The 13,883-nt window shown below is 51.3% G+C and overlaps 1 protein-coding gene across 2 annotated transcripts in view; it reads right to left on the bottom strand.

Annotated features, from left to right (window-relative positions):
- Positions 1-7,824, bottom strand: part of Adcy5 (adenylate cyclase 5) — a 143,648-nt gene extending 135,824 nt beyond the window's left edge. The window contains exon 1 of one of the 2 annotated variants that reach the window (XM_027936175.2): positions 6,003-7,824. In XM_027936175.2, the coding sequence (XP_027791976.1) occupies positions 6,003-7,127 (1,125 nt within the window). In that variant the 5' untranslated portion in view covers positions 7,128-7,824. The remainder of the gene's footprint in view (positions 1-6,002) is intronic. The other variant, XM_071615276.1, reaches the window with a different exon arrangement.
- Between the last annotated feature and the right edge of the window lie 6,059 nt (positions 7,825-13,883).

Here is a 13,883-nt window from a genome sequence, read left to right as displayed (position 1 = left end):
CCCAAGAGACATTCAGTTTGGGTGCTACAGGAATGGCTGGAAAGGTATATCCTACCTAGAATTGAAATTTTTCTACTATTTTCACTTCTTTGCCCTAAACCTGTTCTTGGGAGCAACCAAAAATAATTTACTCCCTTCTCTAATATTTCACAACAGAGGCCCTAGCAATAACACCTTGTCCATCACATTAGGGTTTCTTACCTGCTATGGTCTCCTCTTTTCCCAGCCAAATACCCCTATCCCTCAAATATTATCTCAGAAGTCAAAGTTTCCAGTCCTCTTACCAAACTGGTCCTCTTCCTCTGAATTCTAGAATCAAATACCATATTTCAGACTAGGAAAACTCAATTTCCTGTGAATTAGATATGCATATAAACTCAACCAAGATCCTATCAGCCATCTCAAAAACACATTCTCACCGTATGAGCACTGTCTGTTAACTAGAAACCCCTAGATTTTTTCACAATGCCTTAGAGATCTTTCCCATCCTATATTTGGACATTGCCGGAAGGAAGGAAGGAAGGAAGGAAGGAAGGAAGGAAGGAAGGAAGGAAGAAATTGGGACTTTTCAATGATCTCCACTAAGTTTTGTGTTCAGGAGAGAAAATCAATGTTGATCCTGCCCTCCACCAGCCAGCTACCCCCATCTGGTAAGCATGGGTGAGAAAAGAATGTGCTCAAACGTCACTTATATAATTGCCACCCAAAAAGGGCTTATGGGAACAGGCATGTTGGAGCCCTCAGAGCAACTTTCCACTCCCAGGCCAGGGAGCACTCCTGGGAAGAAATGACCACAAGCTGGACCTGCCACAGATGAATAAAGTTAGCTGAAATAAAGAGCAGACAGTCATGGACCAGATGTTACCCAACTAGAGACTGGCACAACCCAGGAGGTCCCCTCCTCTGGACACCCTGCCCCTTCCCCACTACACCTGTGCCTGGGACCAAAGTGGTAGTTCCATTCACACCTCCCAGGAGAGGAGATGCTACAGCCCTGTTCTGCTGCCAGCTACACTCTCTGACACAGGGACTCATGTCCAAGGACTGTCTGTCTCTAGAAGAGAGCTTTTGTCCAAGGCTTTTACACTGATTTTTAAAACTCTCCTGCAAGGTCAAATAGGTTTCCATGATTGAGCTTAATAACTGCCTGTGCCCTCTTCACAGACAAATGGGAGCACTCTGTTCTGTGTCCCACAGCACAGAGACTTCATGCTCTTGCTTGCAAATCACAACTTAAATTGAATTATTAACAGTGAACTTTCCTGCAGATACAGCAGCCAGGCATTCTGCTCCTTGGCTGAGTCTCCACCATTCCTGAAGTCCTCCCCACAGTGATCAAGGTACCCTCGAAGTCTAGCAGAACATCCCCTACCCAGAAACCTGCTCTAGCTCTTGCCAGGAGCCGCTTCTGTTCCTCTTCACACATTCCCTCCTGGCTGCCTGGAGAAGTAGGCAACACAATCAAAGACAATTAGCAAATATAACTGCTAAATGCAATTATCAAGACAAGCAGACCCCTCTCCACTCCAAATTCAAAGTCAAGCCCCACCCCCAGCCTGCTGGTGCTATTTGGAATTCACTTGTGGCCAGATTTCTCCTGCACAGAAACACAGGTGACAGGGGAAGTCACTGGTGGCAGACAATGACCTGGTCTTTGTGGCAGAAGTCTCCTCCACACCACCCAGCAGTGCACATAGGGCAGCCACAGTGATCCTCCAGACTGGCCACTGGGCCAAGTTCCAGATCAAGGAGATGGCACTCCAATAGCATTTATCATGCTGCTGAGCCACTGCACAGCAGGAAAAAGGGAAGGATGTATTCCTTGGGGTGAAGGGGTTTGCCCGCTCAAATCCAGCCCCCAAACGCACTATGGAAATGGGAGGGAGTGTATACAGTCCCTGAGGAGTCATAGGTCAAGGTCAGAAGAATGAGAAAGGCCCAGAATCAGAAAGGCTAATGGCCAGCCATGAGAAGCCAGCTACCAGCCAAGAACAAACAGGACAGAGCTGGGAGGATCTCCTCTCAAAGTGAACACAAAAGCTTCTCAGGCCACCCCCATCACCCGGGCCAGCATGCCTGCCAGAAAGACAGACATGGGCAGGCACATGTGCTGGCTCACACGTGCACATGCCCTGGGGCAGCCACAGCGGTGGATTCCTGGCCCATGTCCCTACCCCCACCCATCCCTTGCCTCCGCACAACAGACACTCACACGTGTTCAGTCACAGAACATCACCCACACAGTGCCTGTGCCATTCTGGTCGCTGGAACAACTGGTGACAGTTGTGAGTTCAAACAGGCATAAAGGAAGAAATGCAGGAAATCACTGTTTCTCCTAAAGGGCAGGAGGCAGGGAGTAAGGAGCAAAAGTAATACAGGGTTGGGAGGGGATAGGACCCTGCACTCTACTCTCCCGGCTACCCATTCGGGGTCAGAATCTTCTCGGAAATCACATCAAACAGGTTCAAGGTGGCTGTGAAATGATAATACCAAACATTTGAGCAGGTCTCTCCATTCATTATGACCTACTAGGGTAATACTTGGAGGAGGTGACCATCTCCTTGGGTTCAAATGACCACCCTGCCTCCACAGGGCCCAAAGATGCTATCTCCAAAATAATCTTTGACATCCAAGCATGGATCATAGTTGTGGAGTGTGCTTGTTTGTGTGTGAGTGAGCACAGAGGTTTTATGTAGCAGAGTGGGATACAGTCAAACAAAAATGAGGTTGCCATGGCAACAGGCTCCAGCATCATTGCAGCCTATTAACACAAGTGAGGAATGTGTTTGGCAGATGCTCGAGTGTTATTTATGGTATGGGTGTAGCAGAGGGACTTCTAACAGGCAAAAGAGGAAGAAAAACAACCCCATGACGCTCCTACTGTACCCCCGTGAGGCGATGAGGAGACGACAGCAAGACAAGAGCACAGGAGAGGCCAAGGCCACAAACGAACCAGAACCAACGGGACTAAGAAAGAGGGCAGCAGAGCAAGCAGGAAGGGTGAGGAAAGAAGAAGTGGGCTGAGAGCAACAGGGGGCCGCACCGGGAGAGCAGAGAAAGGAAGGAGGCAAGGCATAGGCAGGAAGAGGGAAAGGGCAGAGGAGGAGGGTGGCAGATCCCAGGGGAAGGCAAGAGCCAGAGATACAGGGAAGGGGAAGGAAGGAACACCATCCCACACAGGGGCTGCCCCACCTTGCCTCTTGTTTGTCTCTTGAATAAAAACCGACTGGTTAAGAAAACAAATGCATCTTCTAACTGGAGCCAAGACGTAGAGCCCAAATGTAAGAGGGGCTGGGGAAGAATAACAACATGCACGGGTCAGATAATGAGGCTGAGAACCTGGACATGGGGAGGGAGGGGGCCAGCCTTGCAAGAGAAGGTAAGAAATGCCCAAACAGTTTAATGAGGACCTACTGTGTGTCTAAGGCATCATGGAGAGAAATTCCTAAAGCCCCAAACCTAGAACCCATTCACTGTTACCCTTCTCTCTGGAAAAGTGTCTTCATTTAAAAAAAAAAAAAAAAAAAAAGGTATCTAACCAACTAACCAAGCCACCTCAAAAATACACTCTGGGATACTAATACTCCCACTAATAGTTCCCCACCACCCAGCACACTTTGCTGAAGAAAGAGGAATTTTATAAAGGCATAATCAGAAAGGTAGATCAAGTACAAACAAAAAAAGATACAGTTTTCTCTGAAGCCAAATAGAAACAATGTTTACATTCCCTTGTCTTGGACCATTTCAAACAAACTCTGCTGTACTCAGAGCAGATCATCAAAAGTTAAGTGTAAATCCATCCAAAATCCTTCAGCCAAGGAAAAGTCTTGGGTCGAAAAGAAATGGGTAGAGAAGCATGGAGTGGGAACTGGTGGGGGCGGGAATAGAAAGGAGAATATTGCCTGAGGAACCAGAAGGCAAGTCAGACCCTGTGGCAATGGCATTTCATGCCAAGACGGAGTTGCAGTGCTTAGGTTCAGCTTGTCATTTGGGATCTGATTCCAGTCTCCTGAAATCCTATGTCCAGGACTGCCTATTGCTGTAATCAGGCCCTGTATTCCAAGACAGGTTCAGAAATACCCACAGCTTTCCTGGAAATCGCCACTGTGCCATATAGATGACATACCCTTCCCTCTTCAAAAAAACTACACCTACCAAAGGCAAGAACAGAGATACAACACTTATCTGAGAGCATGGGTCCTCGGGCCAAAAGAGTTGGAGCCTTTATAAGCACTAACAATAGTAGAAAATATTTTCAAACTACCACCTCTCAAAAGATTTCCCTCTCAAGTTCAAAGCCAATCTCTAAAGGGTTTTTTTCCTTCTGATCCTAGATCAGAAAAACTTTAACTTAACATCAACAACTCCACCTACTCCACTCACTGGACCCCAACCAAATTGGCCAGTGGCTATTAAATTGTTACTAAATATTCTGCATTGGGCTAGGCAAGGGAGAAAGTGGAGGAAGGAAAACATATACTTCAGGATCCTTGCATCCAAGGAGGTTACACTGGATGGGCAGCAAACCAATGGACACTGGAGAGGGCTCCTGTCTATGGCTGACTCTCCTATTAACCATGCAGAACAGGGAGAGCACCATGTGGCTGAAACAGAAAGAGAAGACTCCTTACAGGAGGTGAAGTTTTATTTACTCCTTAGCCCACAGTTGGTGAAGAGGCTGTTGGGAGTCTAAAGGACATAGTCAACCCTCTCATTCTCTAGAAAGGGAACCTAGGACCAGAGAGATCGCATGTTCCCTCCCTCCCTATTGCAGAGCATCTTGCAGGTTCAGCATGTCCAGGAAGTTGGGATACAAGGGAGCATCCCAAGAAAGTTGAAACACGCAACAGGATCAAAGTCTGGGGAAGGTAGTAAAAGTAGGGAGAAGGAGAGGCTCTATGAGGGCTGGGAATGTAGCTCAGTGGTAGAGCACTTGCCTAGCATATAGAAGGCCCTGAGTTCAATCCCCAGCAGGGGGTGGGGGAGGCTCTGTGAGAGGAGGCAGATACCAAGAGATGGAAGGAGTGACGTGGGGTCAAGGTCCAAGACACTGACCTACAGCAAGCCCCCCTTAACTCTGTCCAATGGAACAGCATACAATCGAGCAGGTTCAGTAGAGGCCATGGATTGGGATAGATACTAGGATGCTAAAAGGAGAAAGCACAGATGTCTTAGAGGCCGCCTTACCCTAAGGCCTGGGTGGCAAGCATGTCCCTCTTCAAGAAGTTTGAAGCCACAGAAGTTTTATTTACTCATTAGCCCACAGTTCTAGATTTGCCCAATAAGTGCCAGCAGGGCTTTAAAAAAAAAAAAAGCAATGATCAGGAGCACCCTTTGGAAAGGTCATGGTGTTCAACACCAGCTTTCTGCTCAGGCCAGAAGGGGGACTGTGGCCACACACATCTCAGATGCTCCCTCCCACTTTTGCCAACTGCAAGTTTTCGCCTTCTTGCCTTGCACTTCGGTAAAGGAAACAAACTTGTCAGTCCTCCTTCAAGTTCAGTGATATCTCTAGCTCCCAAACCTCTAGCCTCAGACACTGGGAGGGCTATCCTATCTCCTTCCTAGGACAGGACAAGGGGTAGCCAGATCCCTCCTCCCCAATGTTCTATCTAGGTCTGGGTTAACAAGTCAGCAGTGGTGCTCTGGATGGGTGGCTGCTAGAGGGTCCCGCCACTTTAGGTAGTGTCTCTTGTATATACAGGGACTGAAGCTCAGGGAGAGATGGGGACTTCTCCATTTTCTCCAAGTCTTCTTCCTTACTCAAATCCCAGCACTGATGGATACAGTTTGGAGCGTCACCTACCAGGCCAGGAACTTTATAAGTAATAAAAGAGCACTCTTTTGTAAACAAAGACACTGGGGTGCAAGGGGGACCAAGAAGCCACATCTCTGGCTCTTTTCACCACTTTCAAGGGTGAGGGTGGGATCACTTTCTCTGGAATCAAGCCCAGGCCTGCCAAGCCCCACAGTCCAGTCCCTTTGGCGGGGTGGGCTCCTACCTGTTTGAGCAGGAACTGGTCCTGGGCGTTGGTTCGCAGGGCGATGGCCAGGTGGAGAGCAGACAGGAGCACCCCGCTGAGCACTGCAGCCCGCATGCGCACGGGCAGCAGGGTGTAGATGGTGTAGATGAAGAACACCGTCCACCAGATGCCCTCGGAGGCGCTGCGCGGCTGCGGCAGCAGAAGGCCCACCACTTGGACGGCCAGCACCACCGCGATGAGCGCGTAGCAGGCCAGGCCCATGTGGTCCTGGTGGAAGGCTGCGCGGTTGCAAAGCACAGCCATAATGAGGATCACTCCCACAGCGGCCGCCAGCACGGCCAGGTAGGGCAGCTGGAGCGGGGGCCGCGCCGCGTGGAAGGCCAGCATGACAAGACACACGAGCACCAGCACCGCCATGAGCATGGTGAGACTGCTCTGGTTCAGGCGGAAGAAGTAGCGCTGGTACAGCCGCTCCAGCTTGTCCGACGGGAACTTCTTAGAGCGGAATATCTGCAGCAATGCCAGGCAGCAGGCGCCCAGCGACAGCACCGCGCCGGGCCCTGAGCCTGAGTCCTCTGAGCTGCAGCCATCCCCAGACCCTTCGCCGCCCTCGACGGCGCCAGCCTCTACTTCGTCGGCCGCGCGACCCTTGCCCCGTCGCTCCTCCAGGCCCAGCTCCACCGAACGGGGGCGCACCTCCGTCCCGCCCGCCGCAGCTGCCGCTGCCGCCGAACCGCCGCCGCCGCCCGCAGGGGGCGCCCGGGTGCTGCCCCCGCCGGCCGCGCCCCGCCGCTGCCGCCGGCTGCCGCGACCGCAGTCGTCGCCGCCGCGCTCCTGCCAGGCGGACTTGGAACGGAAGCTGAAGCCGAAGCCCCCGGCCAGGGGGTCGTCACCACTCAGCGGAGGATCGTCGTCGTCGTCGCTGCGCCAGCGGCCGGCCAGGCGCTGCTGCTGCGGGGTCACCGACCCACCGGGTTTCTTGGTGGAGCTGCGGGTGGAACCCCCAGGGGCATGGGGGTAACCATTGGCGCGGGAATCGGCCTCCCCCCATGCCGAGCGGTGCTCTGGGCCTCCCCGGGGTGCCGGCGCCGCAGCTGTCTGCGCCGCGTAGCCCGGAGGGCTCACGCTTTTGGAGCCGGACATCCCCCCCTCGGCCTCGTCGTCTTCCTCCTCCCCCGGGGACCGGGCCGGGGGTCTCCAAGGGGAGGGCGGACGGCCGAGCAGGGGGACCAGGCTGGGGTCACACGTCGGGGGCGGCCCGGGGCCCTGCGCAGAAGCGGGGCATCTTGGCACCCCCGTCCTGAGCGGTGGAGGAGGGCAACGGAGGGTGAGCGGAGAGACAGGCGTAGCCCCGAGGTGAGAAGTAGCTGAGAATCCGCTTCAAGAGTCCCAGGTCCGAGGTGGAGTTGGCTCTGAGCTGGGGCAGCAGGGACTGCTCCAGCTACTGCGCCGCGCGCAGAGGGACGTCCAGACCCCTGGCTCGCGTCGAGTCGACGAGGGCCGGAGTTGCGGACGAGGCGGGACGGAGAGGTGTCCTTGCGGGCGGCGCCTCCCCGGAGCTGGCAATGCCCGGGCGCGGCGCTTGCAGATAATGCCTAAGCAAAGCCCAGCAGCTTTCGGAGCGAGGTGGCGGCGAGGGCGGCTCTGCGGGGGTCCCGGCACGGAGACGCAGCGGGTGCCCTTTCCTCACAGCGGACTGGGAGCGACTGGGAGGTGCGGGCGCCAGCCAGCATTATTTTCTTACGAGGGGTGGGGAGGTGGGATGGGGGGTGGAGAGCACGGGGGAGGGGGCGGCGGGCGGAGCAACAGCTCCGGAGCCCTGGGGGGGAGGGTCCTGGATCCCGGGGGAGCTGTCGCCCGCATCCCCCACCTCCCGTGGCGAGAGTGGGAGCGTGGCCCCCGCGAAAGACGAGCCGAGCCTTCCGCGCGTCCGCGCAGGGGGCGGGGGCGAGGACCGGCTCCTGAGGTGCGGCCCTTCCCCTCTCGCCTCTCCCTTTCCCCCAAACCAAGCGTGGCTGGCCCGCACCCGCCGGTCCCGAGAGCTGTCGCGCTGGCTCCGCTAGCCTCAAGCTTCTTGCCGCCGGCTGCGGGCCCACCGCGGCCGGGCGCAGAACGGCTAAGCGGAGGGCGGAATCCGGCGCAGCGCCACCGCCGTACTGCCCCAACGCAGGCGGGCTTCTCTCCCGGAGCACAGCATCCAGAGATGGAGGGCCGGGGCTCAGAAGCAGCCGGCCGAGGGAGACCCGCCGAAGAGCCGCGGCTCCCCGGGGGCTCTCCGGGGGGACCCGCGGGATCTCGGCTCCGGGCGCGCCATGCACGCCTCGGGCCCTGCGCCGCTCCGGCCGCTCGCGCCGCTCCTCCCTTCTTGCCCGCTCGCCGCCGCCGCCGGAGCGCCCTCCGCATCCCCTCCTCCCGCCGCTTCCCCGCCCCCCGCGCCGCTCGGGCCTCGGCTCACAACGGCGCGCGGCCGCCTCCGCCCTCGGCCGGGCCACGGCCCCAGCCTCGGTGGCCCGTGGGCATCCTCAGGCCGGGCTCGGGGGCCGCGGGGGACCCCAGCTCCCCTTCCTCACCTAAAATTCTCGCTGTGCCCCTCCCTCTCTGGCGCCTGGAGCCGGGTCCAGCCCGCGATCCTTTCGCCGGACCTGGGTGACTTCGGTCGTCCCCCGCCCCGAGCTTGGGTTCCTGCGCCCCCAGTCCTAGCTCCCCTCTTTTGTATCCCCCTTTATTCCCCCTCCCCCCATTCAACCCAACTTCAGCCCCGGCGCTGCGCCCCCCTTCTCTGGCCGGGCTCGATTGGCCGCTTCCTGAGCTGTCAGACTCGAGTCCAGCGCGCTTATTGGGCGATTCTCTGGCCCGGCGACCGTGCCAAAGAAGGGCGCGCCGGGCGGGGGGCACCCGGGTAGCGACAGCCGCAGGGAGCCGGAGACTGAGTCCCTGGAGAGACCCGAGGGTCCCCAGAGCCAGACCCGGAAATGGGCAAGGGAGATGCTGAGACTGAAGATCTCGGAGGCTCAGAAACACAACGACAGAAAAGATGAAGATGCAGTGGGTGAGGCCCGTGCAACCAGGGCGGGGCGGACAGGAACGCTTTGGTGGATAGTTACAGAGAGGAAACCCCACAAACAGAACTGGGAACACCTGGCGTTTATAAAGAGCTGTTTACTTGTTAATACTTTTATAAATCTTATTTGATTCCCTCCCAGTAACTCTGGGCTGTGATAGGGGACAGGGCCTCTGTGGTTATTCCCGGAAACTGAGGCTTCAAGAGCTTAACCAACTTGCCATGGGTCACACAGGTCTCCTAACTTTCAACCCAAAGATCTTTTCTTAGCACCAGGCTGCCTCCCAGATTCAATAAGCTGTTTTCAGGAAGGATGTGCACCAGAGCAAGCTTTGAGGCAGGACCTGGGAAGAGGGGATAATGGCCAGATACTCCTGCTCAGCTGGCCAGCAAAGGCAAGGGTGAGGAGGACTTTACTGCCTGTAGCGGGGACCTGGGCCTGTGAAATGATGTGTCTGCCCAACATCGTTTTCCCCTAGAGTAAAGACGTCCTGCAGGCTGTCTCCTCTTGGTGAGGCATGGTGGGGGGACCATACCTCTCACCAGAGGAGAGAGAAACAGCCTTCCTTTATCCTCTTGGTCCTCCTGCCTCTCCTCAGAGGTTATGACCAGGAACCTACGGGTCTGAAGAACTGCCTTATTTCTTTCTGCTGGTCATCTATTTGCAGAGTGGAATATAAACCTTGCCAGAGCTACAGAATGGGAGGAGAAAAATTCCGAGAGATCTGAGTAAACTAACCCTTGAGTAATCATCCAGCCTTTGAGTAATCCATGATTAGCTAAGTCATAAAAAGCAACACAGATTTAGTCAAGAAAAATTCCAGCGCCCCCAGTGTGCAGAGCGGTATGCTAGGTGCTACCAGGAGAGAGTTGACCAAACTCAGGAAGGGAGCAGAGCTGGCTGTTACCTACAGGTCCAGCCAAGTTCAGTGTTGAACAGAATTCCAACAGAGCTCACCTGTGTTCAGAGAGAGGCTGTCTCATTTCCTACCCTGGGAGATCAAATCTGAGTCTAGCAGGGAAGAATGAGGAAGAGGAAAGGAAAGATGAACTAATATTTATTAAGCTACTATGTATGTATGTAAATATTTTATTGTCAGTATCAAAAGACAGCATTACAACAAATTTAGAGATCTTAATTAGCTTTTATTTGCAATTCAAGAATCAGACAACACCTATTCTACAAAATGTATTTGAGTATTTCAATGAGATGAGCAGAGAAGATTGATTTTATGGACAGAGAAGGGCCAAAGAAGCAGAAATAGAGAACAAAAAAATCAAGGTCATTTTAAGTTACTTTCCTTGTAAAGGTTAAATGGAAGGGGACTTATTATGCCTACTAAAACTGACCTGTTTGGTGTGTGTGTGTGTGTGTGTGTGTGTGTGTGTGTGTGTGTCTTCCTCCCTCCCTCCAAATAATTTCTTGAAAGGTCAGATTAACAACTTAGTTTTGACTTGGTGGCTTGGAACTTCAGCATAAGTAACTCCATTTGGGTTAAGTCTGTTGGGCCTAATGCAGGAGCTCAATCTAAACCAATGGTCTCTATAAATTTTATTTATTGTTAAATAACCATTTTGAGAAAAGTATTATTCTCTCCAGCATAAAGATAAGAAAATTGAGACTTAGAAAATGGATAAGTTTGTAGAAGGCCCACTGTTTGCAGCACTTGGCTCCTTGTTCTCTACCATACAGCCATGTAGCAAATACCATGCAGGAGAGATACTCAGATCATAGGCTACTACATACTCAGGTCAGAGGCTAGGTAGCCAGAGAAGTCAAGGTTACTTATCAGATGTCTGTCATTGATCAGCTTCTCCACATCTGAGTGCTCCTTAGCTGGTCATTCCTTTTATTATTTTTTTCAATTAAAAAAATCATCTTATAACAAATACCCTATGTGATTGATGTAGAAAAACTAAAAACAAAGAAAAAATCATATTCATAATCCTACCACCTAGGAAGAACCAACATTAAAGTCCTGATTTTTTTTTCTTAAAAAATAACTGGAACCTTTATTCTATAGTTTTAGTCTGCCTTTATCTACTTAGCAAAATATTGTAGTTTTTTTCATGTCAGTAAGTGTTCACTTATATTATCCATTTTATTGTCAGAGTATAATTCTATTGCATGGATATATCACAATTTATTTAACCAATTCCTACTGTTAGACATTTTTCACTGTCAGAATAGTTTATAGAATGTTTTCATCCTTTTATTGTCACAAACAATGAGCATTTTTGAGGATAAATCTTCACATGCATTCTTAAATTATATCATTAGGAGAGATTCCTACAAGTAGGATTGCTAGGACACAGGATAAGCACATTTTCCCCCAAAGATATTTATAAAATTTAGACTTTCAGTCCTTGCCTCTTTTCCCAGTTCCAAGCTTCCCCCAGCCCATGGATGCTCCTTGGGACACACCCACACCCTGGATTCCATTAATCTAACACTGAGATAATCTCCCAAGTAGCCTGCCGTATTTTCCATTTTCCCACTGTTACTGATATGATCATCCCCAAACTCCCCAGACGTAGTGGTCCTTCTTCTGCCTTTGTCTTTTCATATCAGTTTCTTCTACATTCTCTTACCCTTGTCCAGATGGTCCTCCTCCTTGCCTGGACAATTGCCAACTCTTCCTCCTTGCCCTCAAACCTGTCCTCCACTTTGTCCTCATCTATTCACACCTCCGCAAAATCTTTCCTCAAAGCAGCCTCTTCTCACCTATGGGTCTCACTGCCAACCACTTCTCCATGCCACCAACCACTTAACCACCTTGAACTGCTCTTTCTCCTCTGCAGACATTACCTTTTTCCCCCTACAAATTACACTAGCAGCACCTGGGTAAAGGCCTTATAATGCACCTCCACTCTGCCACCCTTTCCCCCAAACCTGTAGTCACTCCCTCTGCTCCCAGTATATCTTGATGGTATCTCTGTTATAGCACCTGTCTCATTGTATTATCTTGACTTGTTCATAGAATCATCTCCACAGCTTGCCCAACTTCTTGAGGGCATAATTGGTATCTGATCCATTCTGTACCCAGTGCTCAATCTGGTGCCCACTAGTTGGTAGGAGGTTACTACTAGTTGGTGGATAAAGAAAAGGAAGGTATACCCGGGAACTAGTGAACGCATGGAGTCTCAGGGGTGTGTGACTGAGGAGTGCTTGAGTTGCTTGGTGGGGATGGACAGGCGGGTTGAATTCTTCAACACAGCACAGAGGACTCCGGTTTAAAGATAATAAGGAGCCCTTTAAATTGGGGGACAGAGTATCCTGGTCCATTCTGTTTGGGGAGGCAAACTGGGAAAGACGCAGCCACATTGAAAAAAGAAAACAAAATCCAAGAGCATAGGAGACCAGTCAGAAAGCCACTACAGAGCAGATGTTAATTGGGCCCAAAAGTGACCATAGTAATGGAAATAACTCCACTGACTGGAGGAGATCCAGGGCTAAGGCGCAAGTCCAGGGGTTCATCCCTATGAAAAGAAAATCCAGAGGAGCTGCGGTCACAGGGTAGAAAGGCAGAGGTTTTTAAGACAGACTCTAAGAGATTTACATGATGCAGAAAGGATGTGGTCCTTAGGGTCTTCACCAAAGGGCCATCCCAGGCCTTTCTGGAATTAGTCTTTACAGACACCCAGAGCACCTCCAGCCTTAGGGGAGACCTGCAGACATACTCCCTCTAGCCCTTGTCCCCCTGGTGCCTCAGTTACCCTTTAGGACTTCTTCACTCCCTGAGCCTGTTCTTTAGAAGAATATTTGTTTCATGGGGCTGGGGTTGTGGCTCAGAGGTAGAGCGCTCACCTACCATGTGTAAAGCACTGGGTTTGATCCTCAGCACCACATAAAAATAAAATAAAGATATTGTGTCCACCTATAACTAAAAAATAAATATTAAAAAAAGAATATTTGTTTCAGAAATTAGAACACTAGTATTTTAGAATAGTCAGAAATATTTGTAAAAGTGAATACCAGTAATTCTCCCCTACTTAGAAATACTTTGCCGCACTGCCTAAATGGGGAGTCACAGGCCACAGGTATAAGATTTCTTTTAGGATGATGAATATGTTCTAAAATTAGGTTACGGTGATGACTGCACAACTGTAAATTCACTAAAACCCACTAAATTGCACACAGCAAGTGGGTAGACTTTATGATACCGAGTTATATCTCAATAAAGTGGTTGAAAAAGGAATGCCCTGGGAGGTTGAAGGTGCTGTGACAGAACTGTCTGCCATGGGCAAGTCAATGTGAGTGAATTTAATCAGCATGCCTCCCACTAAGGCCCAGCCAAGGCTGGGGGACACTAAGGGAGAGGATGCTTGCTATTAAGAATAACGATATGTTAGGAAGAGGAAAATAGAGCCTTTGGCACCAGGGAGCAGTTCCTGAGGTGAATGAAACCATAGAATGGGAAACACAGTAGAAGAGGTCATGGGTGCCTGGGAGCTGGAAAGAGGAGGGCAGGAATGAAAATAAGTTAGGAATTGGGAGTCAAAAATGAATTTTACAATGGGGTACAGTGGCATATACCTATAATCTCAGAAACTTGGGAGGCTGAGACAGGAGGATCTAAAGGTCAAGGTCAGCCTCTGCAACTTAGACCCTGGCTAAAAAAAAATTTTAAATAAAATAATTTTTTTTTCTTTTTCCCGTCTGCAAAGTTTTGCCCAGGAGAGGCCTGCCCTACAATGAGTTCTTCAAAAGGAATTATGGAGGCTGGAGATGTAGCTCATAGGTAGAGTGCTTGCCTAGTATGTGCAAGGCCCTGGGTTCAATTCCTGGTGCAGAAGGGGGAAAATTTTTTATTTAAAAAAAGGAAAGGAATTACAAA

This window comes from Marmota flaviventris, chromosome 8 (genome assembly GCF_047511675.1).
Source record: "Marmota flaviventris isolate mMarFla1 chromosome 8, mMarFla1.hap1, whole genome shotgun sequence".
Taxonomy (NCBI): domain Eukaryota; kingdom Metazoa; phylum Chordata; class Mammalia; order Rodentia; family Sciuridae; genus Marmota; species Marmota flaviventris.
This window is presented reverse-complemented; position numbering and strand designations above follow the sequence as displayed.